Source organism: Condylura cristata, unplaced genomic scaffold (genome assembly GCF_000260355.1).
Source record: "Condylura cristata isolate star-nosed mole 26May11 unplaced genomic scaffold, ConCri1.0 scaffold00008, whole genome shotgun sequence".
NCBI lineage: Eukaryota > Metazoa > Chordata > Mammalia > Eulipotyphla > Talpidae > Condylura > Condylura cristata.
Window position 1 is genome coordinate 37,275,321 of NW_004567109.1, and position 27,537 is coordinate 37,302,857.

A 27,537-nucleotide genomic window follows, 5' to 3' on the forward strand; every position below is an offset into this window, starting at 1 on the left:
TGATTCAAGCTTGATTACAATTAATTTAAGTCTAAATAATTTTTTAAGTCTAAATAATTTTTAAGTACTGGTTTTCATTTCAATGTGCTTCCTGAACAATCCAACAAAATGCACATTCTGAGACGTGAAAGCAGCCCAACTGGCCTTTCCGATTGTGAAGAAAGAGAGGGATCACCCCAACTACAAGCTCCTCTTGATATCCCATTCTTCATATACTCATCTTCATTTACAACACATAGCCACACTGTGAGGTTGGTGTTACTGACATATTCCACTGAGTTTAGAGGGACCAAAGGCCTGTCTAAATCATACAAGTAATGAAATTGGATTTTGAAGCTCCTCTGTCTATATCAATTGAATAAACTCAAAGTTAGTGCTGTTTTTTTTTACATACTCTGCTATCATATTTAAAGAATTTTCAGAAATAAATACAAAAATGACATTAGGTTCCATCTCTGGATGCCAATACAGTGATTCCCATAAGGTGCTATGATGCCAAAACACATTCCCTGACCAATGAAGACATCCATCATATTGTTACTAGTATTATGATTTTGGAAACCCTCAGAAGGTTTCTAGATCTGAATATTCACCTGCAGAGGACACAGTTAAAATCTGGAAGACTGGTTAATTCTAGTCATGTGAGAGATAAATTTAGATGAAAGTTAAATCTTGAGATGACAAGGAGTTTTCACCACTTGCCATAGTAATTTTTAAAAACAACATTTTCATTTTATTTTGAAAGAGAATAGTTCCTTGAATGTACCATTCCAAGCCACAAATGCATCCATTAAAAGAGCAGGGGATCCTTGACATGTGTGCAATAAGAAACTGCTGAGAGGCCAGTGGCCCCCTGGTGTAAGAATTAAAGAGAGTGAGTCAGCATTCGCTGTTGTTCCCAGGCAAAGCTTCTCATAATCAGCCCACCTCTAACAGAACAATCATCATAGAAGCCTTTATAACACTTGCTCAGAGCATCTGATTTTTCAGTCTCATTTCATCTTTACAAAAAACATAAAAGATAAAATTTCTTTCACAATGTTACCATAGGAGAAAATCCAGAGAAGTGATAGGACTTATCCAAAATCACAAATTAGTTAATAGAAACCAGATCTCCTAACTCAGAGCCACTTACTGCTTTTTGTTCTATGCCAGTGGTTCTCTAATAGGGGATTTTGCCTTCCAGGGACCATTTAGCAATGTTCAGAGATATTTTGTTAGTCACAATTGGTTGGAGTGAGGAGAAGCTATTGGCATCTCTTACGTAGAGACCAGGGCTGCTGCTCAGCACCTTACAAAGCATAGAACAACCCACAGAAAGAATTATCCAGCCCAAAATACCAAAATAGTGCCAGAGTTGAGAAATCCCAAAACTGGATGGCAATTTTATAATTTAGACTACAGAATATAGTATATTATATTGTACATATTGTATTAATTAGAGAATGTGGACTATAGAGTAACAATTATATGAAATAATGTTTGCCATTTATTGAGAACTTACAATGAGTAAAAGATTAGGAGATTTATATTATTATTTCATATATAATAGTTCTGTATGCCTGAGTTGGATTTTATTTTTTTCCAATTAAACAAAATTAAGATGGAGAGTTAAGTAATTTGTCCAAGGGCACATGGTTGAATAAGAAATGTACCCAGGACTCAAGCTAGTGTCTTAAACTCTGTGAGTTATATATGTGAGTGTGTAAGTATTTTTGTGTATCGACAGGAAAGCAAGTAGGTAGGTAGATGGACGAACAGATGGATAGATAGATAGATAGATAGATAGATAGATAGATAGATAGATAGATAGATAGATAGATAGATAGATAGATAGATAGATAGATAATTAGGAATAACTTTTCATCTTACAATTAATTATAAGCTTTTGGGCAGATTTGAAATGAAAGCTTTTCCTCAAATGGGATGGAGTCTCCTGAAAATCTTGCATTTTTTTAGTCAGTCAAAGTTAAGGAGATTTCAAAATCTCTGTAGGTTTCTTATTTTCCTACTGATAAATTTTGTTTTTGTTTCAACTAAGTAAGGTTAAAGGAAGTATAGGCCTAATTAAATGCAGAATGTGAGCGTTTGTTATACTTTCTAGAATAAAGGCACTTGAGAACATACTGCTGCAGATTGTTTTATCTATGAACTTTCACTCTAAGACAGAAAATACAGTTAAAGACTAGTAAATATGTTGGCTGTGAATGGTGAGAATTGGCTCAACTAGCACTGTGTGCATGTGTTTGAAAAAAGTGAAAGAAAGGACAAAAGGTAGATTGGTAAAAATGGTCCTTTCATATCCCAGACTGACAATTCAAATGGTTATTTATTTATTGAAATAATTCACTGAAACCAGTAAGTGCTGAGCTTCTACCATGTTTCAAACTTTGTGAATGAGCTCAATCCAGCCATGCCCTCTTGTAATTTATAATCTAGTGGAAAGAATCAAACAAAATAACTACAAATTGCATTAAGCTCTGTTGTGTCATTCTCAGCAGTTATGTGTACTGTTGCCTGCTTTGCCTTTTCACATCACTGCTCTTCATTGAATGTTCTGCTACTCTTTTCCACTAGTATCTGGCCGAGGACTTTATTGATTCTGCATGAAATGCATTACATCAATTAATTCTCACAATAATCACAAGACAAAGGTACCATCTCCTTTCTCTGATAGAGAAACTGAGGCATTGTTGTTTTATTAAAGCCAAAATTGAAGTCAGGTTCGCAGGTCTCAGGAACCAGTCCTCTATCCACCACACTGCAGCTGCTTAGAGAACAAATTCTAAATTATTCAAAGGAATAAGCATTCCTTTACCATTTTCCTCTTCCCTTTGAACTCTTTAAGTCTTTGGGACCCAGTCCACTAATTTTCTCACTCAGCTCCATGAATTCAGGAACGGAACCCCTAGCCACAAAGACATCTACTCTGAGAGACCCCAAGGTGTTCCACTTAGCCTCAGCTCTGATATAGGTTAGCCCTAGCAGCTTCCCTTAGGCCTTACAGTGCATGCACTTTCCTGTTCATTAAGTACCAGCTCTCCTCCCTTCCTGGCAGTGCTAGGTCCGAGGATTGGGTCCCCAGTCCTCAGAGTTGGCCTCTTCCCTGAGATCCTGCCTGCAAACCTTCATTTACTGTGCTTTCACCTCCTAGTCCCTGTGGCCAACTTCCAAGTCAAATACTGTGGGTTGGGTGGAAACAAAGTTGAAAAAGAAACATTTGCCTATGTTCTTTCCAACTGGCACCTATGCACAGCTCCCAGGTTCACAGTTGTACTGCAACCCTTATCATTGCTTTTCTACACAGCTCTAGGGCAGAACTGTGGAAAATGCCTGTTTCTCTTTTTCAATAAAATGGTTATTTTACTTTGAGTGAATTCTACCACGTGACATGCCCTTTCATTCTTCCCACTAATTGTAATCCCCAATTGGTTTCTATCTGGATTTGAATGGGTAAGCAGAATCTTGATTGCATTGTGTTTAGACATTCAAACCTTGGCCCTTTTCTTTCATTCTGTGTCACTTCCTCAGCTAGATTTCTTCAAATACCCTGTTGAACTTGTCTGGGTTTTCCTCTAAGTTAAGGCTTCTGCCTCTATCACACAATGAGACCTTCCAGCAGTGGTATAGTTTTTACTCCTAAACCAGTTTCACTGAGGAGTACCCATTGATGAGAAAAGTAGTAGACCATTTGGCTCCACCTGGAGTTGTCATACCTGGTCTGTTGCTTTTGTATTTCCTTTTAAGTCCTTGGTTTGATTCAATTTGCCAAAAGGCACATTGCCCAGTTCCATGTCTGAATAGCCCTGACTTGTCCCATAACTTTACACATACCCGCCCTGGGTTCTGCTTTGTCACAAACCATTTTCTACAACGTGGTACTTTACAGTTCGGAGCAAGGCAGATGTTTTCCAGATTGCGAATGCTGCATTTTTTAACTCACTCTGTCAGCAGCTTTTTCCCATATTTCATAGAGGACCTGTTGTAAGGCAATTTGTCTTTCAACCATTTCTTCAAACCAAAATTGAACATTACAATGAACTGGATGGTGGGAGAGAAAAAAAAAAAGAGGAAAGAAAAGAACTCTACTTAGTATAGTTTGAAGCTTTACGGAAGAGTTGTTTTTATGCTACAAATTTTCAAATGTACTTACGTCTTTAGTCCTTACACATTTTGACAAAGTGAAGAACAATAGTCCCCAAATTTATAACCACAACGTGTTCCATAAACATTTTTAACCAGAAAAAAAAAAAAAGATTTTTTTTTTTCAGGGGCATTTTTATTGTCCCCAGTATACATTGAGTTCATTTGCCCAGTGCATAAACTACTGTAGCCGTGACCTTTTGCAAATTCTTCACTCTTTGGGCTCACTATTCTGCCAATAGGAAGAGAATCAGAAGTACTACAGAGTCCTAAAAAAGAGTGAGGTCAGGAGAGGTCTGCCTTGCCATGTGGATCACCTGTCAGGGCAGGGATAGAACTCATGCTGAAGTGGCTTAACTCCTTAGTGCTGTGCTTTAACCCCCTGTGCCACCAGGGAGGGCCTGATGTAAACATTTTTTTCAGCAATTGCATCCTGCTGTTGCTAAATCCATTTGAACCTTCAAGTCTTCACTAAAATTATTTGCCCTTTGGGGTTTTTTTTTTTCGTTTATTATTATTTAGCAGATTTGCTTAATCATGAACTTATCTAGGCTACAATTTTAAACTAACTGCAAGCTATAACATGTATTTAGAAAATTTCAACTGTTGGTTTTGGATCATTATTTTAGCTAAATATATATGATCCTCTAAAATTTTAGTTCTATAGCCAGTTATTTAAATTCATGTTATTTTCAAGTTTGATAAGCATGCTATCATACAATAACTAATGATAATGTTGACCATGTAGTTTTCCTCAAGTATAGCCTCTACAATTTGATGCTGATCTGCCAGTTGACACTATTAGTATACAGGCATGTGGTGAATTACAAATCCATCTACTGATATTACTATCTAACCCTTCATGTTTGGTCACTTGACCAAAAATTTTTTTAAAGATTTATTTATTTATTCATACAGAACTGAGGCATAAGCCAGAGGTGCAGGGGTGGTGAGAGGCTTCACCAGAGGCAAAGTGGGGGGCAGAACAGGCCAACTAAGAAAGTACACTGCTGAGGAGAGCAGTGGGCGGATCAGGAGAGGTATGCCGCACCATGTGGGTCACCTCCAGGGCAATTGCAAATCAAAACCACAATGAGATATTACCTCACACCCATTATGTTGACCTCTATTTCAAAATATATAGAGAGAAAAATTCCCATGCTTGGTGGGAAGGCAAAATTTACATCAAAAGAAAATAGTATGGCTGTTCCTCAGAAAATGAAAATTGAATTTTATAATGATCCAGCAATGCCACTTCTGAGTATATATTCAAGAGAATTGAAGGCAAGTTGTTGAAGAAAGATTTTTATGCCCATGTTCATTGCTCATTCATCCTTTAGGTAGTTGTTCAATGAATATAGAATTTTAGTTTGTGAGATGGACACATTCTGGAGATGTTGTACAAATACTTGAATGTATTTAACTCTGCTGGACAGTACACTTAAAAACAGATAGACACATGTACCAGAGACATTTTACGGGGGTAGAAAAGGGAATGGGATCAAAAAAGGTGGGGGGAGGGAAGTGTACTGGACTATGGTGATGGCACATGAGTGATTTGGTGATGGGAAGCCCACAGGGGTTACAACTGAGATGGAAAAAGGCACAAAATGATGTATGTACAAATAAATAAATCTTTTTTAAAAATAGATTAGCTTATCTCCTTCCTTTTATACAGAAGAAAGTTGAGACTCTGAGAATTTGAAGAAACTTAGTGCACTCATATGGATTCTGGTTACTAAGATTTCTCAAGTGCTCACAAATGAGTTGTTGCCTCTAGTTCCTAACTCCTTGCAGATAAAATATTTTCTGAAGAGAACAATTTTAAACACTGTATATAGCTTATTCAGTCTTTTTAAGAATTCATTTGAGAATATATAAGGCAATAGATCTTAGTATTTCCATCATTAAGTCAAAGGGTGAATGACTGAACCCAACATGCTAATTTAAGGTCTAATTACCACCTTTTTCCCTTTGGTTTCCATGCACGTGCTTACATATCATTGTAAGGTCCCTGTCCAATACAGACCCACTTAGTTTGTAGTTTTCAAATAATAAATAGCAGTGACCACTGATTGCTTTCTATAACTTAAAACCTTTTCACAGACAATTTAATAATTTAACTTAATTTCCTTTGAATTCTAAGATTCTGTAAGATTTTTTCTCACCTTTTCCATACTTAACATCTAAGCATTTTCTTGTTTTAAGTAAATCTAATATCCCAGATAATGTGTCCCTTTATAAAAATACCTCTTGAATAAGAAATCATATTTACCTTGTTATAAGCCCCAGGATAAGAAAGGAGTATTTTCTCTGTTATATTTAATTACTAATCAAGGTATTAAATGTCATTGTAAAAATAAAATAGGAATGTCAGATGTGAACTGTGATACCATATTGTTGATTTTTAAAAGGAAATCAATCATGTGATCCAGACTAAATTGTTGGTTTCAAAAATCCCAAGTATTTAACTTGATGTAACTAATATGTGAGTTTAACTTTTAAATAGCTATTCCAGAGTATTTAAAATCTTCACAATTCTAACATTCAACCGGTTTCTTGCAATGCATTGGAGCTGTCTAATACCTCAAGTAAAGAATGATGTCCATTGACCTAATGTGATCCTTTTGGTAGTATGGATAGAAGCATTTACTGAGAGGGAACCATGGACTTTTAAGGAGAATAACAAAAACAATTCTATACATCACACTTTAATTTTCATTACTAATATAATATTAAAAACATAAATGGAGTGAAGGCATTCAGATTTACATTACAACCCTTCCTAACTTTGTCCCGTTTTTTATTCTATCTCACCCACCATAATTGAGGTAAAACCAGGATGAGGTTAAAATGATGAATAAAGACATTAGGACTTTAAAAAGGGGTTATACCAAGGTTAAATTTATTGTTTTCCATGGGCAAGTTCAGTTGTTCTGTGAAGTTGTATTTGTATGAAGTATTTTGAGCCTGTCTATGGTGCCCTTCTAACCAAACGAGTTGTGTGGGGAAGTAAGTGGGTTATTATACTGCAGGCTTACCATCGGCCTGAATTTGTTTCCTGTCACTTCCAACTTGACCATGTATTGTTCTGCTTGATTATTTCACTTGGCAAGAAGACATTGTGCGAGTTTGCATATCCTCAGAGTAATCAGAAGGAGCCAAGTTTGACTGTGTTTAAAGGATTTAGCTTCTTAAAGTTTATTCTCCTGTAGACCGACAGGGGGATTTGCCCCCATCCTCCTGTTTACAATTAAAGGCATTCTGTGAATAATCAGATATGCTGTGAGTACAGAATAGACTCCTTTGTTTGCCAGACAGGTGAAAGTCCTACTTTCTCTTGTTGCTAAAATTCTGGGCCAGAAAAATGACTAGCATCACATTAATACTAAATTGACCTCATTCCTTTTGTAACTGTTACCCTTATAATGATTTCACTGAAAAATCCAAGAATAACAAGAGGGAGCCCTTCACCCACTCCTCTCCCCTATGGTACTGAGAATTTTTTTAAGTGTTTCATAATGTTAATAATAATCATGGGCTCTAACAACTATATGAAATTTTTCAGTTTTCCAGGGTTCTTTGGAGAACATTATCCCTCCCTGAACCAAATAAGATTATGGTAGAGCCAATATTATTATCCCCCTTGAACAGATAAGGATATTGATATCAAAAAGGTAGTTTCTTGCCTAAGGCTATGTAGAATCCCCAGTTCAACATTTTTCTCCCTGAATCCCTTCTCATTCCAAATGTAAAGGGTAAATATTGAGTGCTTGTTGAGTACTTGGGTTTGCACATGTACTAGAATAGATACTTCCCATATTACTTTGCTTATTGTTTTTAACCATTAAGTGACTTGGCATTACCATTCCAATTTTAGTTTGCTCAGAGAGGCCAAGTGTCTGCTGAAGAGCATTTGATGGCAAAGGCAGTCTTCAAAGGATTCAGACTCTACAATATATAAACCTTTTTTTATATATACATGTGTATTTGTGTATGTATATGTACATGTATATAGGGAAGAGACTCTGCCCTGTTGTTTCTTTGTGTCTACCCCTCCCCCCAATCCTCACACATGCAGACACAATTGTTACTAAAGCACCTAGCATGAAAACATACCACCATTCTCAGCAATGATTAGAATGGCCTCCAGAAATGCCTGGATTATAAATTCATCTGCCGCTGTACACGGTGAAAACATCAAAAGTAGCACATCTGGAAAAACTTCAGTGTTATTTCCTCATCTTTCAAACCTTCATTATCCTCCCTACTTACATGAAACAAGAGAAATCCTGCCATGAGAAAATGGGTGCAAAACAACAGCCATTTGCAAATTCCTACCAGTGGAGTGAGTAACTAGAGCAAGAGGTGAGAAGCAAAAGCAACAAGGGAGGAATCCTTTTGAATTTCTAGCTTCACGTCCTTGGGTCTTTGGGCAAGTTATTTCCTCGCTGTCCATTAACTTCCTCACCTATAAAAATGAAAATAAGGATGGCGGCGCTTTCCTCATGGGAATTGATTGTGATGATAAAATCAATGAGTTAAGGAAATGTGCTTAGAACTGTACCTGACCCATATTAATAGTGACTAATATGATTTTGTGCCAGTAGAAAACAATACATATTAGATCTGTTATTTTCTTATACTCCATGACCAGATTTTATCTTTGCCCAAATCCTTCTGTGTGTTAACCCACAGAGCACAGTCCGAACGCCCAGATTTGGATGCCCCTTTCTAACTTCTGGTTTTAAGTCTGTTTATGTGGAGAAGAGAGAGATCTGATTAATCACTACCCTCGCTCACCTGAGTAATAAGTCCTTAAAGAAGTGTACAAGTTAAAACTACACAGTGGGGGCCCTCCCTGGTGGTGCAGCGGGTTAAAGCACAGCACTGAGAATCTAAAGCTGCTTCCGCATGAGTTCGATTCCCGCCTGCCCCGGAGGTGACCACATGGTGTGGCAGACCTCTCCTGACCCGCCCGCTGCTCCCCTCAGCAGTGTACTTCGTCGATCTGCCTGTTCTGTTCCCCACTCTGTCTCTGGTGAAGCCTCCCACCGCCCCTGAGCCTCTGGCCTGTACCCCAGTTCTATATGCACAAATAAATAAATCTTTAAAAAAAAAAACTACACAGTGGTACATTCTCACATACATGAACAAAGGAAATTCTCTCTTTTTGATAAGTTTTTTTTTTTTAAGATTTGTATTTGTTTTTGCATAGAAGAGCCATAGTATATGCCAGAGGTGAGGCGGGTAAGAGGATTCACCAGAGACAGAATGGGGAACAGAGCAGGCATACTTTCTGAAAGACTCTGCTGAGGGGAGCAGAAGGTAAAGACAGGATGTTGAACATGTGGGTCAGCTCCCTGGCCAGGGAAGGAACTCAGGTGATTGTGATGATAGCACTGATACTTAGCCCTTAGGCCGGCCAGAGAGAGCCATTAAACTTTTTTTTTTTAAGATTTATTTATTCATAAATACAGAACTGGGGTACAGGCCAGAGGTTCGGGGCAGTGAAAGGATTCAACATAGTCAGAGTGGGGAGCAGAACAGGCAGATCAATGAAGGACACTGCTGAGGGGAGCAATGGGTGAGACAGGAGAGGTCTGCTGTACCATATGGATCACCTCTGGGGCTGGGGATCAAACTAGCACTGAAGCTTCTGCAGCCAGCTTTCAGTGTTGTATCCTAACCCGCTGAGCATGAGGGAGGCTTGAAACTCACTCTTTAAAAGGAATTATGCATCTCTTCACCACTTTAGGCATATTTCCATTGTAACATCTCCAGCAACATACTGTAATTATCTCTTCTGTTTTCCTTACCAGACCATGAATTCTTTAACTGCAAAGGACATGTTGTATTTAATGTTAAATTCCAAGTACAGAGAAGAGCTTTTGGCAACTTTTGTTAAATGAACTATTGAGTAGTGGGAGCACAAGTGAATGGGTGCATGGTTAATTCTTCTAAGTAACATATATCCCTGCATTTTGTGTCAATCTGAATTTTTATACTTCAGGTTTTGTTAAAGCAAGAGAGCTGATAGGGTTATTGATTATCAGGGCTAGCATTATGTAACCCATTAATCACTGTTTCACAATTCTTTATGTTTGTTTTGCCAGTCAAATCATTCATTAATGATATTATATGCTAAGAATTTTTAATGTTAATGGTCATGCTCAGACTGGGGAAAAAAGTACGCCTTGTGTTCTTCTAGCTATGTTATATATTCTTTTCCAAGTAATGGTCCACTGAATGTATAAGATTTCAAAAATACATCTCAAAGTGTTAGCATTCATAATTATTGGGTTCATATGAAATCATTTAAGAGTTCTTGAGTTTTAGAAGAAACATATCAAGTTAGCCATTGATGCTGTGCTGTAGGGAATTGTACACATCATCTGAACAAGCACCTCACTATTGTGAATAAGAAAAAGCAAGGTGCAGCAAAGTAAGTGATTTGTTCAAGGTCACGCAGCTCCTCAGTGACTGAGCTGGCTCTGGCTTCAGGGCCCATGTTCTAATCCACTGGCTTTTTGGCTCTGGGGCCAGGATTCTTTAGTGATGCTCATTCTGGAAGGTGAGGACTGACTTCTACATCCAAACCAACCTGGCAAGGGTTTGATTTCTGAAACACTACATTGGGGCTGATCTGGGCTGGGAGCCAGTAAAAGAAGAGCCTGTGGTTCATACTAATGCTCTGGATGTATTAGACCATTATTTACGTGATGTTTAACTTTGAAGGTGTGAGAGAAACGTAGGTCTGCTGCTCCAAAGAAACAATCTCATAAGACTACCCAAGTACTTACAAAGTCTTCCCAAAGTCCCTCTGCAGTTTTTTAACATCTGAACTTTCAACTTTTAAACTTCAATAAATTGTATCAAAGGTTTGCTAGAAATAAATTGTTAACAAGCAGTGATTCTTTTTTCCTCTTTGTATATACAGAAGAGTAGTTGGTCATTTAAAACTATGTGATGTAATGATAGCATACAAGGTCTTTGAACGAATCTAATTTTTGTTTTTTTCATTTCTGCATGCAGATTCAAAAGATTCCAAGGAGAAGAATAAAATGGAAATCCTCTACATACTGGTGCCAAGTGTTGCTATTCCTCTAGCCATCGCCTTACTCTTCTTCTTCATTTGTGTCTGCCGCAATAACCAGAAGTCGTCATCACCGCCTGTCCAGAGGCAGCCGAAACACGTCAGAGGTCAAAACGTAGAGATGTCAATGCTGAACGCGTATAAACCCAAGGTAAAATGAGCTGTAGTTGTGCAATGGGCTTTAGGTTAAAGCAAAACTGATAACCTCCCCAAGCTTGGAAAGCAAATGAACCAGTCTTATAAGTGTGACCATTCACCTGCACCATCACCAAGTATCTCTAACTTTGTCCAAAGCAGATGAAACTTGGTTTCATCAGTACATCCACTTCAGCACAGAGGCAGTCATACTAGTGCCCTACAATAGCACTTAGGTCAGAAGAAATCCTGAGGAAATTACCTCTATTAGCCTAACGGGCCTCTTAATGTGAGCTTCTTTGCAAAATTTCGAAAAGGAAAATTCCATATTCTCACAGGCCAGCTGAAAGAGATCAACAGAGAAAGAAATTCAACTTTGTTCACTAACTTCATCAAAAGATCCTTTTTATTGCACAGCAACATACATATACATATCACTACTGTAATATACACTTTAAAATGGTGAATTTTACATTGTTTTTATTTCTTTTTTAAAAAATACTTTTTATGCTTAATGTAAATCCCTTTCTCTTTGGTTTCAACATTTGCTAAGAAAAATGTTGCCCTTCTTCAGACTTTGAATACTCTTTATGGTTAACACATCTCAGCCTTCTCTTTGTACTAATCAACCCACTTTCTCTCAGTTTTTCCTCTGCATCTTTCAGCAGTTGGGTTGCTCCAGGTCCTGGCACAGAATCCAGGGTCACTGGCCCTTACCTTAAATGGAGCACATGCACAACATCTCACAGCTGAAATACAACAGTGCCTTTCTTTCCAGAAAGCCAACACCTCAATCCCAGGGCTCTCAGCAAAGAGATTTCATTTAAAAAAAAAATTAGATTTTGCTTCTCATAGCCTATCTTTTCTTCTTGTTCCAACTCCTAGAAACTCTTATTTATTCATTCAGTAAATATTTCTCTTTTCCGTGGGCTAATGACCATATTATTCTTTTGATCCTCATTAAGAGGAGATACAGCATTTTTAATAAAGTCTTAGAAAAAATTGCCTTCAACACGCAAGTAATCTTTTTGCCCAATGAATAGAATAATTGGGATGGCCACGTAGCCCTCATTCCTCGTTGGTTTTTTGTTTTTTTTACTTTGTTGGGTTTTTTTGTTTTGTTTTGTTTTGTTTTGTTTTTTAATTTTAAAAATCTTAAGATATTTTTCTATTGTAAAGTCCTATTTGTTAGTACAGATTTTGGAGTTCTTAAATGTTAAATTTCTTTTTCTTAATATTCTCAGTGAAGCAAAATTACTGTTCCTACAGTATGAATTTTTGCCTTAAAAATCTAAGACTCTAAAGACCACAGAGCTTGAAGTAGCTTGGGAGTAGAGAAAGGAGTAGAGATGCAATTTTTTTTATATCCTAGCTTCTAGCAAGCCAGTTGCCATATGTGATAGCATCTCATATAATATACACTTACCTTTGAAAGGCAGCAGTAAAAATAGAGGGGTTAATATTATTACAAATTCAGGAAGTAAACTCTAGTTGACCACTTTCATACCCCATGACTTCAAGTTTTTTGCACTATAGTGTTCACCCTATAAGAATCTTTCCCTATTGTTTTAGTTATTAAATGTTGAAAAGCCAGAACTCCGGGTGTGAGAGAAATCTAGTTCCATTTGGTTCTAGCAGTTACCAGAGGTTGCCACCCCAGAGAAGTGTGATAGGAACCATGGGAAGAGTCATTTCCATATGGGAGAAGGATCAGTAGGTCTGCGTAAGCCCGCAATTCAATCTCATTTTCACTAGAGGTCTGTTTTTTAACACATAACATCCAAGAGGTATGTCTTCAGTCTTCCAAAAAAGAAGATCAGAGAATTTCTTTGCATAAATAGAGAAATGTAATATGCACTGATACCCACAAACTGTCTACAACTACCGCAAGGACTTTTGCATGGTAGAGGGTATGTATTATTATCACTATTGTGTAGCCAAGTAACTGAAAATCAGACTGCTTAAGTTATCTTGTCCAAGATCAAATAGCTAGCAATTGGAAGAGATGAAATGTAAGTGTAGGAATTCTCAGCCCTAGCCCTAACACTTGCCACCTCCCAAGATAACTTTTTCTCAGAACACTTCCTTCTGGAAAGGGGGTATAGGAGACTGAGCAATCACCTAATGGACTCCAGTTGGAGTTTCAGCTGAACATTGATCTCAAGTATCACTGAGCTTGTGACAAATCCTCAAGAAGCTCTACATAACCAGTCACCAGCCTGAATGATGTAGTCCCAGTTCTGCCAGGAATATGTGAAGTAAGGCCAAAGCAATAATAGTCCTCCATACTCCATGGTCATAGAGACAAATGTAAAGTACACTGGGATAAATTTTCCAAAATCAGTGAAGTAAGCATTGTTTTCATTATTTCTGGATCATTTCTGATATATGCCTTGTAGGATTTCTCAGCGTCAAGATTCTTCAAACTAAAGCTTAGGACTTAGCCTTAAACAGCTCACTTGCAATTCTGATCCAGAATGGAAGTAGGAATGACTCAATTGTATTTGACTAAGTTGAGAAGGGGCAAGAAAACAACAAAAACAAATGCTAACTTTTTCTTTTCTTACTCTCCCTAAGAGATTTGGCTCCAATCAAATTGGAGTTATTCACTTGTTTGTTTTGGTTCTTACTGAGTGCCTTTCCTGGAAAAAGCACAAAGGACTTTCTAGACCTTAAAGAAAATTTCTAAATGTAAACAGTCAATCTCTAAAACTGCTTTGGAAGGTCACTGACACATAAATATTACATGTACCTATAAAATTTAAAAGGAAGGGACACACATAAAAAAGAAAGAAAAAAGTCCTGAAAACAAACATCTACAAGAGCAAAATCAAAAAGGGTATCTGGAGGCTGGGATGACAAAGGAATAAACAATGGAATTGGTCTGCTGGACCAATTTTAAAAAGAGATTCTGGAGTTCTTATTTGTCCAAATAAATGTGTCCTCTGGGGCTTCAGCTATCTATTTCTATCTCTCCACTTGCTGAGCTGCTAAAATGCCCCCAAGTGTGGGATTAAGAAGAAGACACTCCTCTGGAAGATTAGATCCACCCCCTTCAGAAAGGACTATGGGCAGTTGGAGATGTTGACAACAGAACCTGGCTGGAGTCCCCAGAGAGATGGATGTTGTTGCAGGAAGTTAAAATGTTTAATGAGGTACAAGTTTCCTTCTGATGGGAGGGTAAAAGAAGCAATAGACCATAGAGGCAGCTTAACGCTGAGCCTTGAACCACAAGAAATGCAGATTCTCCTCCTGACTCCACCTCTGATGGCCCCTGTGGCCCTTAGAAGCCTTTCTAATGTCCATTTTCTCAACTGTTGAGAAAGAAATAGACTGTTCCTGTAATGTGCTGCTTGTTTCTTTTATTTTGTTCAGCAAAAGATTTCAAGCCATTCAGTTGGATTAGGTAATCACCTATCTCTTCCAGTACTAGAATCTTCTGATGAGTACTCTAATGATACATGAACTAAGCAGGATTCTTATGTATTATAAAACACATTTTATAATCTGAGTGTTTTTTAAAAGTGCTGAGGAAAATGAACCTTCTCCAAAAAGCCTGGTTTCCTTCCTCTGATTGTTTTCCATTGCTTCTTCCCCCTCCCCACTCCTATCCCCACCCCACAAATCCCCACAAACTGTCCTATGTCTGAAAAACAGTAATCTTTAAGGGGCAGAGAGATGGAGTTTGTTCCTAGGGAACCTCCCATCCAACACAGGGTGAACCCGTTTATCCCTATGTGACTCACCTTCATGGTTTTTAGGGAAGCAGAGAGGTTAAGAGTGAAGGAATTGAAAATGAGGGACAAGGTGAGTAGAGGCAGGCTACAACCATAGCCTCATAGGTGTGCGGGTCAAATTTCTGTATCCTCTGATTGATATAAGGGTCATTTGAGGGATAGCAGAATTTTCCTAGATTTCTAAAGTTAGTAACTCTATTTTATTTCTCAGTTTACCCTCATCTCTTGCCAGCTTCTGTTTCTTTACTTCCTTTTCCTTTCCAGCCTGCATAAATGTACTGATACTTGATTGTATTCTCCATTTTGCCAGCAAAAATCCCTGCTGTGATCTGGCTACCCTTTTGAAGCCCCAGCCCTTATTCAATGTCACCACACCTGGTACTAAAACATCCTCATTCATTTTTCCACTCACTCCTTCAAGCATGGCTTCTGAGCGCAACATTCTATCGTTATGTGCCCCAAGGGAATCATCAGCGATGTAATTTAACCCAGAGACCTTGTCCAAGTCTTCATCATCTTTAACTTCTCCAGAGTATTTAATATTCTTAGCCACCATCTTGAAATACTTTTTCAGTTGGCTTTTCTCCTATCATCTCCTTTCATTCCCAAAGCGAGCATCCTCCAATGTCTGTCACCCGTTATCCCTCCTCACTCATGCTGATTTCATCCCCTGGAATCATCTTAGCTCCCACATGATATGATGGTTTCCCATCCTAGAAGGGCCAATCTTAGACTGTCAAATTATTCATCCTAGCACCCCAAAATCCAAATCTCTGACCCCAACTTAGCTTTCTAGCCAATTTTTTTCCTTGGTCAATGTCTGCAGAGTGGTATGATATACTTCAAATGACAAGCATTTAGAAGCAGAGAGATATGATTACAAATCTTAGCCTTCTTGTTTTCTGGCCATGAGATCATAAGCAAGTTCTCTGAATCTTTCTTTTTTCACCAGGGTAAAAATAATACTTGAAAGAGATATTTTTGATACTTCAAGAAACTGTCTGGCACTTCACCTGGTACTCAATAACTGGAAGTTACCATTGTTTTTGTTACAGTGTATAACCAACCATAAATCCTTTTATCAGCTACCAAATGCTGTGAGTAGGATAATATGGGTTGCAAACAAGGCTATAGGATTCAGTGATCCAGAGTGTTAATTGGGGTGAGAACAGAGGAAAGGGATTCACAGCAAAAATTAGAGAAGTAGCTCTTTGGACAGTTCTGATATTCCTTGTGCCTATCCAATTGCCATAAATTCCCCTACTTCACACCCTGTTCACACTGTGGATAAATTCCATTAGAGTGGAGAGCATCTGATGGTGACTGTTAGGAAAATGGACAATAGAGAATCTCAACTTAAATCTATGTAAAATTTTTACTTTGGGGGAGAATGAGTATTATAAATGACTTATCATAAATGGCTTTTATTAATAAGCTAGAATATTCCATATGCATTATCTCAGCAGAATCTTTTTGATTCTGATTTGGGGGGAGTGAGAAAATTGTAACTTGAGATTGAGTTTGTAAAGTCACAAAACTAATAAATGGCAGAGCCGAAACTTGAACCTGAGTCTACCCATGCCTACAGCTTAAGTGCTTCCCCATTTCACTCCACAGCCTTCATATTCAGGCTAAAATACCTGAGCCCAAGTTATGAGTACTTTGTGGCTCAAGCTGACATTAAAATTACTGGCATTTCTTCTGCCTATTTCCCATTGATGTCATAAAGTAACTCTACCATAGAATCAACCCTGGTCACCACCAAACATTCAAACTGACTCTCAGAGAGTGACTTACAGAGAAAAGAACTGCTTCTGACATTAAATCACTTCCAGAGAAGTACAACTAAACTCAGCAAATGTAGCAAATTCTTGGTTGAAATCCCCTCTAAAATTTGATTGCATAAGCCAGAAGTCACTGTAGTCTTTGAAACTATCCATAATCTCGCAAAATAAAATAATAGCAGCCTTTAAGTTCTTAAAAGTGTAATCACTTTTATTTATGAGTAGGGTCACTTGTTTAACAATTCTAACACTGTTTATCTAAGAACCAACAAAATGTACCACAAAAGGAAAAATAGACTTTGGAGTTAAGCAGATTCAAGTCTAGATACCAAGAGATCTCAATTTCATATATTTTCTGGAGCTCTCATGACCGCTCAGATGAAGACTGCTGTTAGCAGGCATTGTTCATTTATCCCAGTCCATTAAGGGGGGCAAGAGAGGATCAACCAGATTAAGGTGTAGACCACAGGTCAGAAAACAATTACAGCTTGATTTTCCTCTTTTACATCAGTGGATTTCATGCTTTTTATAATTGGGAACCCCCTTGAGAATCAAATGAAAATTGCCATTTCTTCTCAGAAAAGTGCTCAAACTTTGGAGTCATAATTGAATTTAAAGCTTGGTATCACCACTTAATCATTTTATTTCTTAAAGGAAGGTACTTAACAATTGAAAGCCTTAGTTTCTTCAGCCATAAAATGGGAAAATCATATTATGACTTCACAGAATTGTGTTAAGGGTTAAATGAGTTGTTGCATTAAGCACTTAGCAGACCAACGTGCAGTGTAGTCACTAGAAAGTCTCTAGTCTGAATTTACAACTGGCCAGCCATAGGATCATTTAAGTACTCTGTCAAATGGGAATAATAGTCATAAATACCAATTTCTTAAAGTTATTGTGAGGATGAAATGAGTCAACATATATAAAGTGCTTACTGCCTAACACATAAGCACTATGAAAAAAAAATCATAGCCATTATTATGATCTCAGTGCCTAGCACATGGTAAATATTCAATACATGGGAGCTATTGTTAGGCTCATATTACAAACATTTAGAATAGGAACTATGTCTCCTTTCTCACAGTTCTTGCCTGGTTCCTCATATATTTATTCTGTAGGCATAGTCTTTGATGGACAGTACAAACAGTGTCAATTGACTAACTGAAATATATCCCACGTTATTGGTTTTACATGAAAATAAAGCAAATAATAACATGAACCAAACTATAGAGTAATTTGGATTTCAAAACCTTGAATTTTGCTAAGCCATGCAGTAGCCATGCAATATATTAAATACAAATCAATGGTTCTCATATTTCCCAAGCATCTTCTGAAGCAGATTTATTTTCTTGGTCTTGTGCAAATCAGAATTGCTAAATCAGATTCTTCAGATACACTGTGGTTATTCATCAATTCAAAGAGCAGGGACCCAGTCCACTAAGACACAAAATTCTCAAATAACATCATTTTATTCAGCATCTGTCCATGCAACATTGATATGGGTAAAAATGACACGAAAACAATGCTATCCAGTGACCTAGTTTTATATAGTGGTTTTGCTTAAACTTGCAGTTCCCAAGAACCTACCATGGTGGTGAAGACTTAGGCATACACATTTATTCCAGCAGTTCTCAAAGTGAAGCCTCCAGTCATGGAGAATCCTCATCACCTAGAAACTTGTTAGACCTACAGAATCAGAAACTGAGAGTCAGCCTACCAATCTCTTTTAAAAGTTCCTCTGAGGGTTCCATTGCCAGTTGTGTAGGCAATGCTGATCGGTTTAAGATTCAGAAACCAAGTTAAGTCCCCAAAGAGTACAGACCTCAGGAAAAACTGTATCCACAAAGAAAAAGGACCAGGTTATAGCATCCTATTACTCGAAATGCCCTTGAAATTTCAAGAAGGTGACGTACCTCATTGTTACTCTGATAGGAGTAACAAGAGCAGGAAATCTGCTCTTCTGCAGACACTTGTATTCAACTAGAATAATAAATGCATGTAGCAAAAAAGACATATAAGAAAGCATTAGGGCATGGGAAAAGGAACCAGCAAAGGCTGAAGGGATTTCATGGGGAGATTTGGGGTCAATTGTATAAACATGAATTCAGTCCTTTTTTTGCACCTGCTGTTGGGATCATCTTCCTGTGCCTTCCTGGGCTCTGGTTCCTGCCACCTTCACGTGACTCTGTCTTTTATCTGTGCATCTATTTCCAGTCAGCTGAAAAACAGAACAACTCTACCCTGTCAAGGTTAAATGCAAAAAGTCTCACAGTAAGATCTGCTAACACAAAAGTTAGTGGCAATCACAAATTCTCAGCTCCTTTCCTATGGTAATGCAGGAATGCAGCTTACTATTAAGTAAACTGAGTCACTTAGAGGTGTCATTTCACAGGTTTAATCACCTAAAGTATACCTTCCCTCAGGTGGAAGGAGATAAACTTACTGTGTCTGCATTTCTTATCCATCTGCCACCTACACAATTACAATTTTTAAAAGCTCTCTACATGGTCCATTGCTTTCATATCCTATGTAGTACATCTACAAAGGTCACACATCCCCAAGTAGTATTCATCACTCAGTGAAAGCACTAACACAGGCCTGGCCTCTCTGACAGCAGTTTAGACAGTCTACCAAACTCACGTCTGACTCACATTTAGAATGTTCATTTTCCTTCTGTGAAAATTTTATTGAAATTGTAATACAGTTGCTCTTCAAATATTTCTAAGAAAAGAAGCACAATCGGATTTTAGAATAATATATCAATTTCTACATTAACTTTGATTTTTCTCCCCTTCAGCCCCAAATTATATAATTTTTTAAACTACTCTGAGGCAGATGTATGTTTACTTTGAAAAGCAAAAATGTTAACATTTCAACTGAAAGGCTGTTTCAGCTTTAAGGTACTTAATTGCCTTACAGCACATAATAAAGCGAACCCATCTTGTCATTCAACTAATGGAGGGAGTGATAAAGAGATAGCTGTCTGGGACCCTATCCATTCCAGTTTGCCTTTGTCCTTGGTTTACTTTGGCACTGTGCCTCACGTGTATTTTACACTTCCTTACATTTTGTACATCCCTGTATGACAAATACTTGTCAAACAAAAACTAAACAGATTTATAACCCCTTAACTTGAAATGAGCCAAAATTGAACTGCCAAAACTTTATGACTTCATTTTCTTTCATAGTTTTCCACTACATTGGTTCAAACAGACAAACTCCACTTGAGGTCAAGCAGAGGTCATTTCACTTTCATTACTAAAATATAATTTACAATATACCAGACCTAAACAAGTTTAGCCTAAAGGGTTTGTATAATGTAAACCATCTGTTCCTCAACAATACAGCTAATTTCCTGCCCTCACCGTACAGTCTACTGACTGCTTCTTAAGAGTTTTTATGATTTTTTAACTAGTTCAGGATTTATGTAAAATTTGAAAATGAGTCTATAGTTAAGACTCATTTGTACCAAGTAACTTGAGCATTTAAAAAATGCAAATCACTGTGTAAACTGTTCCCCTGAAACCAAGCTCTAAGCAGTTTTTTTTCCGGGTATTTCTGTGCTGGCTGCTGCACAGGTGTTCCAAGGAAAGGTTTTGTGAAATCTGCTTTAGTTGCTTTCTGTGCTGCTTTTCCTAAGCAGATCCCTAAATTCAGTTATGACTAGCCCTGATAAACTACTTCCTTCTGTAGGCTGGATTGCAGTTGGGAGAATACACATATGGCCACTGGGTATTGGTGAGCAATGATGAGACACTTTGGGCCTTTACATGTATCTGCATAGAAAGAAAGAACAACTCTAATTCCACAGAGTGACCACACTGAAGGCTGACCTCACAAATTTGCAAGGTGTCAGGGCCCCCCAGCTGAGCCTCTAGAGACAGTCTGTGTCAAATGGGGATTGGGGGCCAGCAGGTTCCTCTGGTTTCAAAAAGAATGGTGTGGCCCAAGCAAAAGGCCTTGCATATGCAAGTGAAGTTCTTTTGGCTCTGCTAAAAAATTCTTGATACTTTCTTTAAGCTGTTTTCTCCATGAGTAAAATGGCAAGAATATGGGTTCTTACAAAAGCGAAGAGAACTAATTTGCTTACCTCAGTGTGGGGGAATGTAGCCAGACTTCTTAGCCCATGAAGCCCCAGGGGCCATGTATCCGGCTAATGCCAAGGTTCTGTCCACTCCCTCCCCACCTTCTCTTCCACTCCCCAGAAGCTTGGCCAAAATGCTTTCTTTCCCATCTGCCACCATCCACTCTTTCACACGGGTTCTTGACCCTGTGGTCTCCATCCTTCCAGAATCAAGGAGCAGGTCACCGGTCACTCAACTTCCCACCCACCCTCAGCCTCCAAAACCACTTTTTTTATTCTTTTGTAGGAATTGTTGTTGAAAACTAACAACTACATGAGATCAGAGAAAGCTTAACAGGAGAAAACTTAACAAAAAAAAATTTTTTAACATGGAGGGAACTACAGAAGACAGTCTTCTTAAGTAGAACTACTTAAGGCTGTATATAGCTCTAAATCATTGATATTTTCTACTTACTGGGTTTCTTAATAAGGATAATAAAGAGATTTAAAGAGCATTTATTAGGTGAAAATTACTTTATACTTTATTGCACCTAATCGCTGCTGTAACTATGAAAGCTAGATATTATCTTGTTTCATGGGTTTGGAAACAGGTTCAGAAAAGTTAAGAAACCCACCCAAGGTCAGCCAGCTAATACATAGAACCTACACCACAGGGTTTTTATATATATACATGAGTCATTATTTGTTAAGTGCTTAGATCAATGCCTTAGGAACAGGCATATAGTAAGTGCTGTATGTTTTGACTATTATTAATAGAAAGCAATAGTCCAAGATGCAAATTCAGATTTGGATGAGTCCAACACTCAAATGGTTTGAATTACACTGCACTGCCTATGGTTTAATTTCAGCAGGGGAAGGTGGGGTGAGGGCCAGCAAGCAGTGGCCCTAGCTCCATAGTCTCCTTTTTTTTTTTTTTTTTTTAAGGTTTATTTATTTATGCTGGTGTAACAGGCCAGAGGCTCAGGGGTGGTGAGAGGCTTCACCAAAAACAGAGTAGGGAGCCGATTTATGAAGTACACTGCTGAGGGGAGAGAGCAGTGGGCGGGTCAGGAGAGGTCTGCCACACCATGTGTTCACCTCCCTGGCAGGGATCTAACTCATGCTGAAGTGGCTTTAGTTTCTTAGTGCTGTGCTTTAACCCACTGCGCCACCAGGAGGGCCCCTAGCTCCATATTCTATCCCTTCAATAGCCCTTGGGCTTAGTTCCTAGTTTCTGTTTTCCCTCCAAAGAAATTTATTTCTCAGTGTCATATCCATCTCTTATCACCAAAAGTCTGGGATGCTGTTTAGGTCAAAAAGAAAGCAGTATCCACTGTGTCATTTAATGACACATAAATTGAATTCATTCACATCATTAGAAAAAGTTCTGCTAAAAATTCTAATCTTAACATCATGCAGCAAAAATTCATGTTGGTATATTTGGCTACCAAAGGAAAATCATCAGAATGTTGCAAGAAAATAAAGAGGGTTGGTTCAAATGGTTACTTCTCCCATCGTGTATATCCTATTCTCCCCAAGGTACTCTACAACTCCTATAAGAACCAGACCCTAATAAAAAAAGGAAAAGTAGTGAAGGGAGCTGTAATTACAGAAGAAATTTCCTGAATTAACCAGACGGAATGATTGATTATGAACTGTTTTTAATTATTGACTTATCAATAATTGACTTATCAAAATATCAAGTGGGGGACTTCTCTGGTGGCACAGCTAGTTCACTTGGTTCATAGAGTGAGAGCTAACCCCCTCCTTCCTCCTTGTTCTCACCTCCAATAACCACTGCTGTTTCCTGAGTGTCCTTTCAGAGTTTCTTTATGTATACATAAATAAATGTGAATATATCTATTCTTTTTCTTCTCTTTCACATAAAATCGGCATATAGCTTCTTTTGCTTTTTATTTATAACTTAGCAGTAGAATTTTGGAATATTTTCTATATCAGTACATAGCATCATCATTTGTTCTTATAACTATATACTATTCTGTTTACAAGCTCTACCATAATTTATTTAGGCAGTTACCATTAGGTGAGCAGGTAGGTCATTTCTAATCTTTAACTATCACAAATAATTCTATAATAAATAGAACTGGATTGATTAGTAAGCTTTCATTTAGTGAATATTTAAAACAATGCATTACCATTATGTAAGTTATATTTCCAATAACACATTCCATAAAATCTACTTTAGTGAATGAGACCTAGTTAATTGATACTATTTTTACAAAGAATTGATGTTTCAAAATTCTCAATTGCATTTTTCCTTTTAATGGATATTTTGCTGCAGTTATTTATACTTATAATTAGGTTAGTGGGCATTTTTCCTTAGAAAATATCAAGTGAGGGACTTCTCTGGTGGCGCAGCTAGTTAGGACACAGCACTGAAAGCTAGACGCAGCAGCTTCAATGCAAGTTCGATCCTGGGCCCATGGCTCAGCAGACCTGTCTTGCCCACAGCTCCCCTCACCAGTGTACTTCATTGATTTGCCTGTTTTGCTCCCTAATCTGTCTCTGGTAAATCTCTCACTGCCCCTGCACCTTTGGCCTGTACCCCAGCTCTGTATGCAAAACTAAATAATTTTTTTTCCTTAAAGAAAATACCAGCTGGAATACAGCTCATCATGGCTTCTAACTTAGGAAAGTATAGATTAGGGAAATCTGTTACTTAATTTTCTAAACTATTGTTTTATTTTATTTTTCATTATCTTATGCATACAAAAGCTGGGGTACAGGTCAGAGGTGTGTGTTGAGGGGTGGGGATAGGAGAGTTGAGAGGATTCACCAGAGAAAAAGTGGGGAGCAGAACATGCAGATCTACTGAAATACACTGCTGAGGGGCACAGCAGATGAGACAGGAGAAGTCTGCTGTGCTGTGTGGGTCAGCTCCCTGACTGCAGATGGAACTCATGCTGCAGTGGCTGTCAATAACTTCATAGAGCTGAGACTTAACCCCTTGCACCACCAGGATGACCCTCTAAACTGTATTTTAAACTCTGTACAGGGAGCTTTCAATTCCACATGTATTTGCAATATTGTCAGCTTAAGTTGGAATACTCAGAGTAGCAGCCTCTTGCTCAAAAATAAGGATTTCAAGTGGAAGAATATTTGTTTTAGTTATAGCTGATGTATATTCATTTTATTACTTTTTCCCTAACAAATTCAACTAAATACTAAACTTGAGGTGAACATCAAAAATAGCCAAGACACCAGACACACTACATGTTGATTCACTACAGACAATCAATAATACAGTGATATTTTCACTATGAGCTGTGTCTTTCTCTTCCCTGTTTTAAGGTCAATCAGTAAATACGTAGGAAAAGGGCAATGCCTTCTTTCAAGAAATTGAAATCTGAGTAAGAGAACAAAATACATTCATAAAAAGAACCACAAAAGCAAGGTGATGAGAGGTAAACATTACCCATGTGCCAGATACCAGGCTAGTAGCTTAAGATGTTAACTTATTAAAGTTCACAACAACTTTACGAGGTAAGTAAAATTATCAACAGTTATTATCCCATTTCATATATATAAAGGGATAATATCATTTTCTTATAAAGGAATTGAGGCAGAGGATAGTTAAATATTGTACCCAGGATTACACTACTGGTAAGTGGAAAAGGCAAGATTCAAATCTGGATTGTCCGGCTGTTGAGCCAGTCATGTAATACAACCAACCATACATGTAACCAGACATCACATGGCTTCTTGCATGTGGTGATCTTAAAGTAGAACTCCAAAAAAGGCAGAGACCACAGTGGTCAGGGAGTGTTTCAGAGGAAGCAAGGGTGAGGCAAATGGAGACGAGCACAATCCGAACTTCCCTCCTTACTGGAAACCATGTAGTGGTGTCTCTGACTTTTACTGGAATAAATATCCTAACACGAGAGCACTGGAGAAATGATATTAGGTGAGGATATGCATGGTGTTTGGAGATGTCCAATGAAGACCTGTTTAATATGGTGCTTTCAAATAGAGGAATAGCAAGGATAGAAAGGTTAGGACTGAAAACAAACACTCTCAGTACATGATAAAAATTAAGGCAGTGTCCTCCACAGCATGTCTGCAACAATGCATCTTACAATCTAACACTCACTGAAATCCCCTGGGGTCTTGTTAAATGCACGTTCTGATTTCATAGTTCTGAAGTTGGTCCAAGAGTTTGCATTTGCAGTAAGCTTTGCATGATGCTGATGTTCCTGTGCCATACTTTGACAAGACTCTAGGAAACAACAGGAAAACATTGGTGGAGACAGAGGTGTGGATGGGGTGGGGTCAGGGGAACTATGCATGATGCTGATGTTCCTGTGCCATACTTTGACAAGACTCTAGGAAACAACAGGAAAACATTGGTGGAGACAGAGGTGTGGATGGGGTGGGGTCAGGGGAACTATGACAAGTAGAATCTACTGCAAATGGCAGCCAAAAAATTTAAAGACCTATAGACTTACAAGAGTTTTTTGTTTTTTATTCTGATGTATAGAAACTTTTTTATATGCTCCATTCCTCCTTTCAGATCCCAACATGTCTTGCCTTAAGAAATGTTTATAAGCCACACTTTTTCTTTCTTTCATACAGAGCAAGGCTAAAGAGCTGCCTCTTTCTGCTGTACGTTTTATGGAAGAATTGGGTGAATGTGCATTTGGAAAAATCTATAAGGGCCATCTCTATCTCCCAGGCATGGACCATGCCCAGTTGGTTGCTATAAAGACCTTGAAAGACTTTAATAACCCCCAGCAATGGACAGAATTTCAACAGGAAGCCTCCCTGATGGCTGAACTACACCACCCCAATATTGTCTGCCTTCTAGGTGCTGTCACCCAGGAACAGCCTGTGTGTATGCTTTTTGAGTATATGAATCAGGGGGATCTCCATGAGTTCCTCATCATGCGATCCCCACATTCTGATGTCGGCTGTAGCAGTGATGAAGATGGAACTGTAAAATCCAGCCTCGATCATGGAGATTTTCTGCATATTGCAATTCAAATTGCAGCTGGCATGGAATACCTGTCCAGTCACTTCTTTGTCCATAAGGACCTTGCAGCTCGAAATATTTTGATTGGAGAGCAACTTCATGTGAAGATTTCAGACCTTGGGATATCCAGAGAAATATACTCAGCTGACTACTACAGGGTGCAAAGTAAGTCTTTGCTGCCCATTCGCTGGATGCCCCCGGAAGCCATCATGTATGGCAAATTCTCTTCTGATTCAGATATCTGGTCCTTTGGGGTTGTCTTGTGGGAGATTTTCAGTTTTGGACTCCAACCATATTATGGATTTAGTAACCAAGAAGTGATCGAAATGGTGAGAAAACGACAATTGTTACCATGCTCTGAAGATTGCCCGCCCAGAATGTATAGCCTTATGACAGAGTGCTGGAATGAGATTCCTTCCAGGAGACCAAGATTTAAAGACATCCATGTCCGACTTCGGTCCTGGGAGGGACTCTCAAGTCACACAAGCTCCACTACTCCTTCAGGAGGAAATGCCACCACACAAACAACTTCCCTTAGTGCCAGCCCCGTGAGTAATCTCAGTAACCCCAGATATCCCAATTATATGTTCCCAAGCCAGGGTATTACACCACAGGGCCAGATTGCTGGTTTCATTGGCCCACCGATACCTCAGAACCAGCGCTTCATCCCCATCAATGGCTACCCAATACCTCCTGGATATGCAGCATTTCCAGCTGCCCACTATCAGCCAACGGGTCCTCCTAGAGTGATTCAGCACTGCCCGCCTCCCAAGAGTCGGTCCCCAAGCAGCGCCAGTGGGTCAACTAGCACTGGCCATGTGACAAGCTTGCCCTCATCAGGATCCAATCAGGAAGCAAATATTCCTTTACTACCACACATGTCAATTCCAAACCATCCCGGTGGAATGGGTATCACTGTTTTTGGCAACAAACCTCAAAAGCCCTACAAAATAGACTCAAAGCAACCATCTTTGCTAGGAGATTCCAATATTCATGGACACACCGAATCTATGATTTCTGCAGAACTGTAAATTGCATGACTTTTGTAAATGTGTGGTATACAGGAAAAACTAGAAAGCCGTAGAAAAGATGTATATTCAAATATTTTTATTAAAGTAAGGTTCTCACTTAGCAGACATTACAACAAGTATCTTCTGTGAAGTTTAACTGTGTCTTATCAAGCAAGGCAGACACCGGCCAGGAAAAAAAAAAATCATGGGATTTACATTCCATCAGGGTGCATAATGTGGCATTGGGATTGGTACGTCTAGTTCAAGTACTGACAACTGCAAACCAGTGAAGAGGAAAAGAACCGCGTATTTTAATATCAAACCAAAAAGAAGTTCTAATGGTGCTTTGTGTCTTCACCTCTAGTCACCATGACTGGTCTCTTCCCCAAAAATGTATATATCACAGCATTTGTCTACCTGCTGTCTTCGGGACAAATGTTCAGGAATTATATTGGTTGAGTTTAGACTCTATGCATGTTTGTGTGGCGCAATTTTCAGAATCAATGAGGAAATTTTAGGCCAAATTTGGAAATGAGCCATAAGACAAGTACAAGGTTTCCCTGAAGCCTTTCACACAGC

General features: G+C 38.4%; 1 protein-coding gene across 1 annotated transcript in view; it reads left to right on the forward strand.

The window, feature by feature from the left end:
• Nucleotides 1-27,024, forward strand: part of ROR1 (receptor tyrosine kinase-like orphan receptor 1) — a 149,427-nt gene extending 122,403 nt beyond the window's left edge. Inside the window, exons 8-9 of the mRNA XM_012722128.1 lie at nucleotides 11,179-11,390; nucleotides 25,552-27,024. Of these exons, the coding sequence (XP_012577582.1) occupies nucleotides 11,179-11,390; nucleotides 25,552-26,979 (1,640 nt within the window). The 3' untranslated portion in view covers nucleotides 26,980-27,024. The remainder of the gene's footprint in view (nucleotides 1-11,178; nucleotides 11,391-25,551) is intronic.
• The last annotated feature ends 513 nt before the right edge of the window (nucleotides 27,025-27,537 follow it).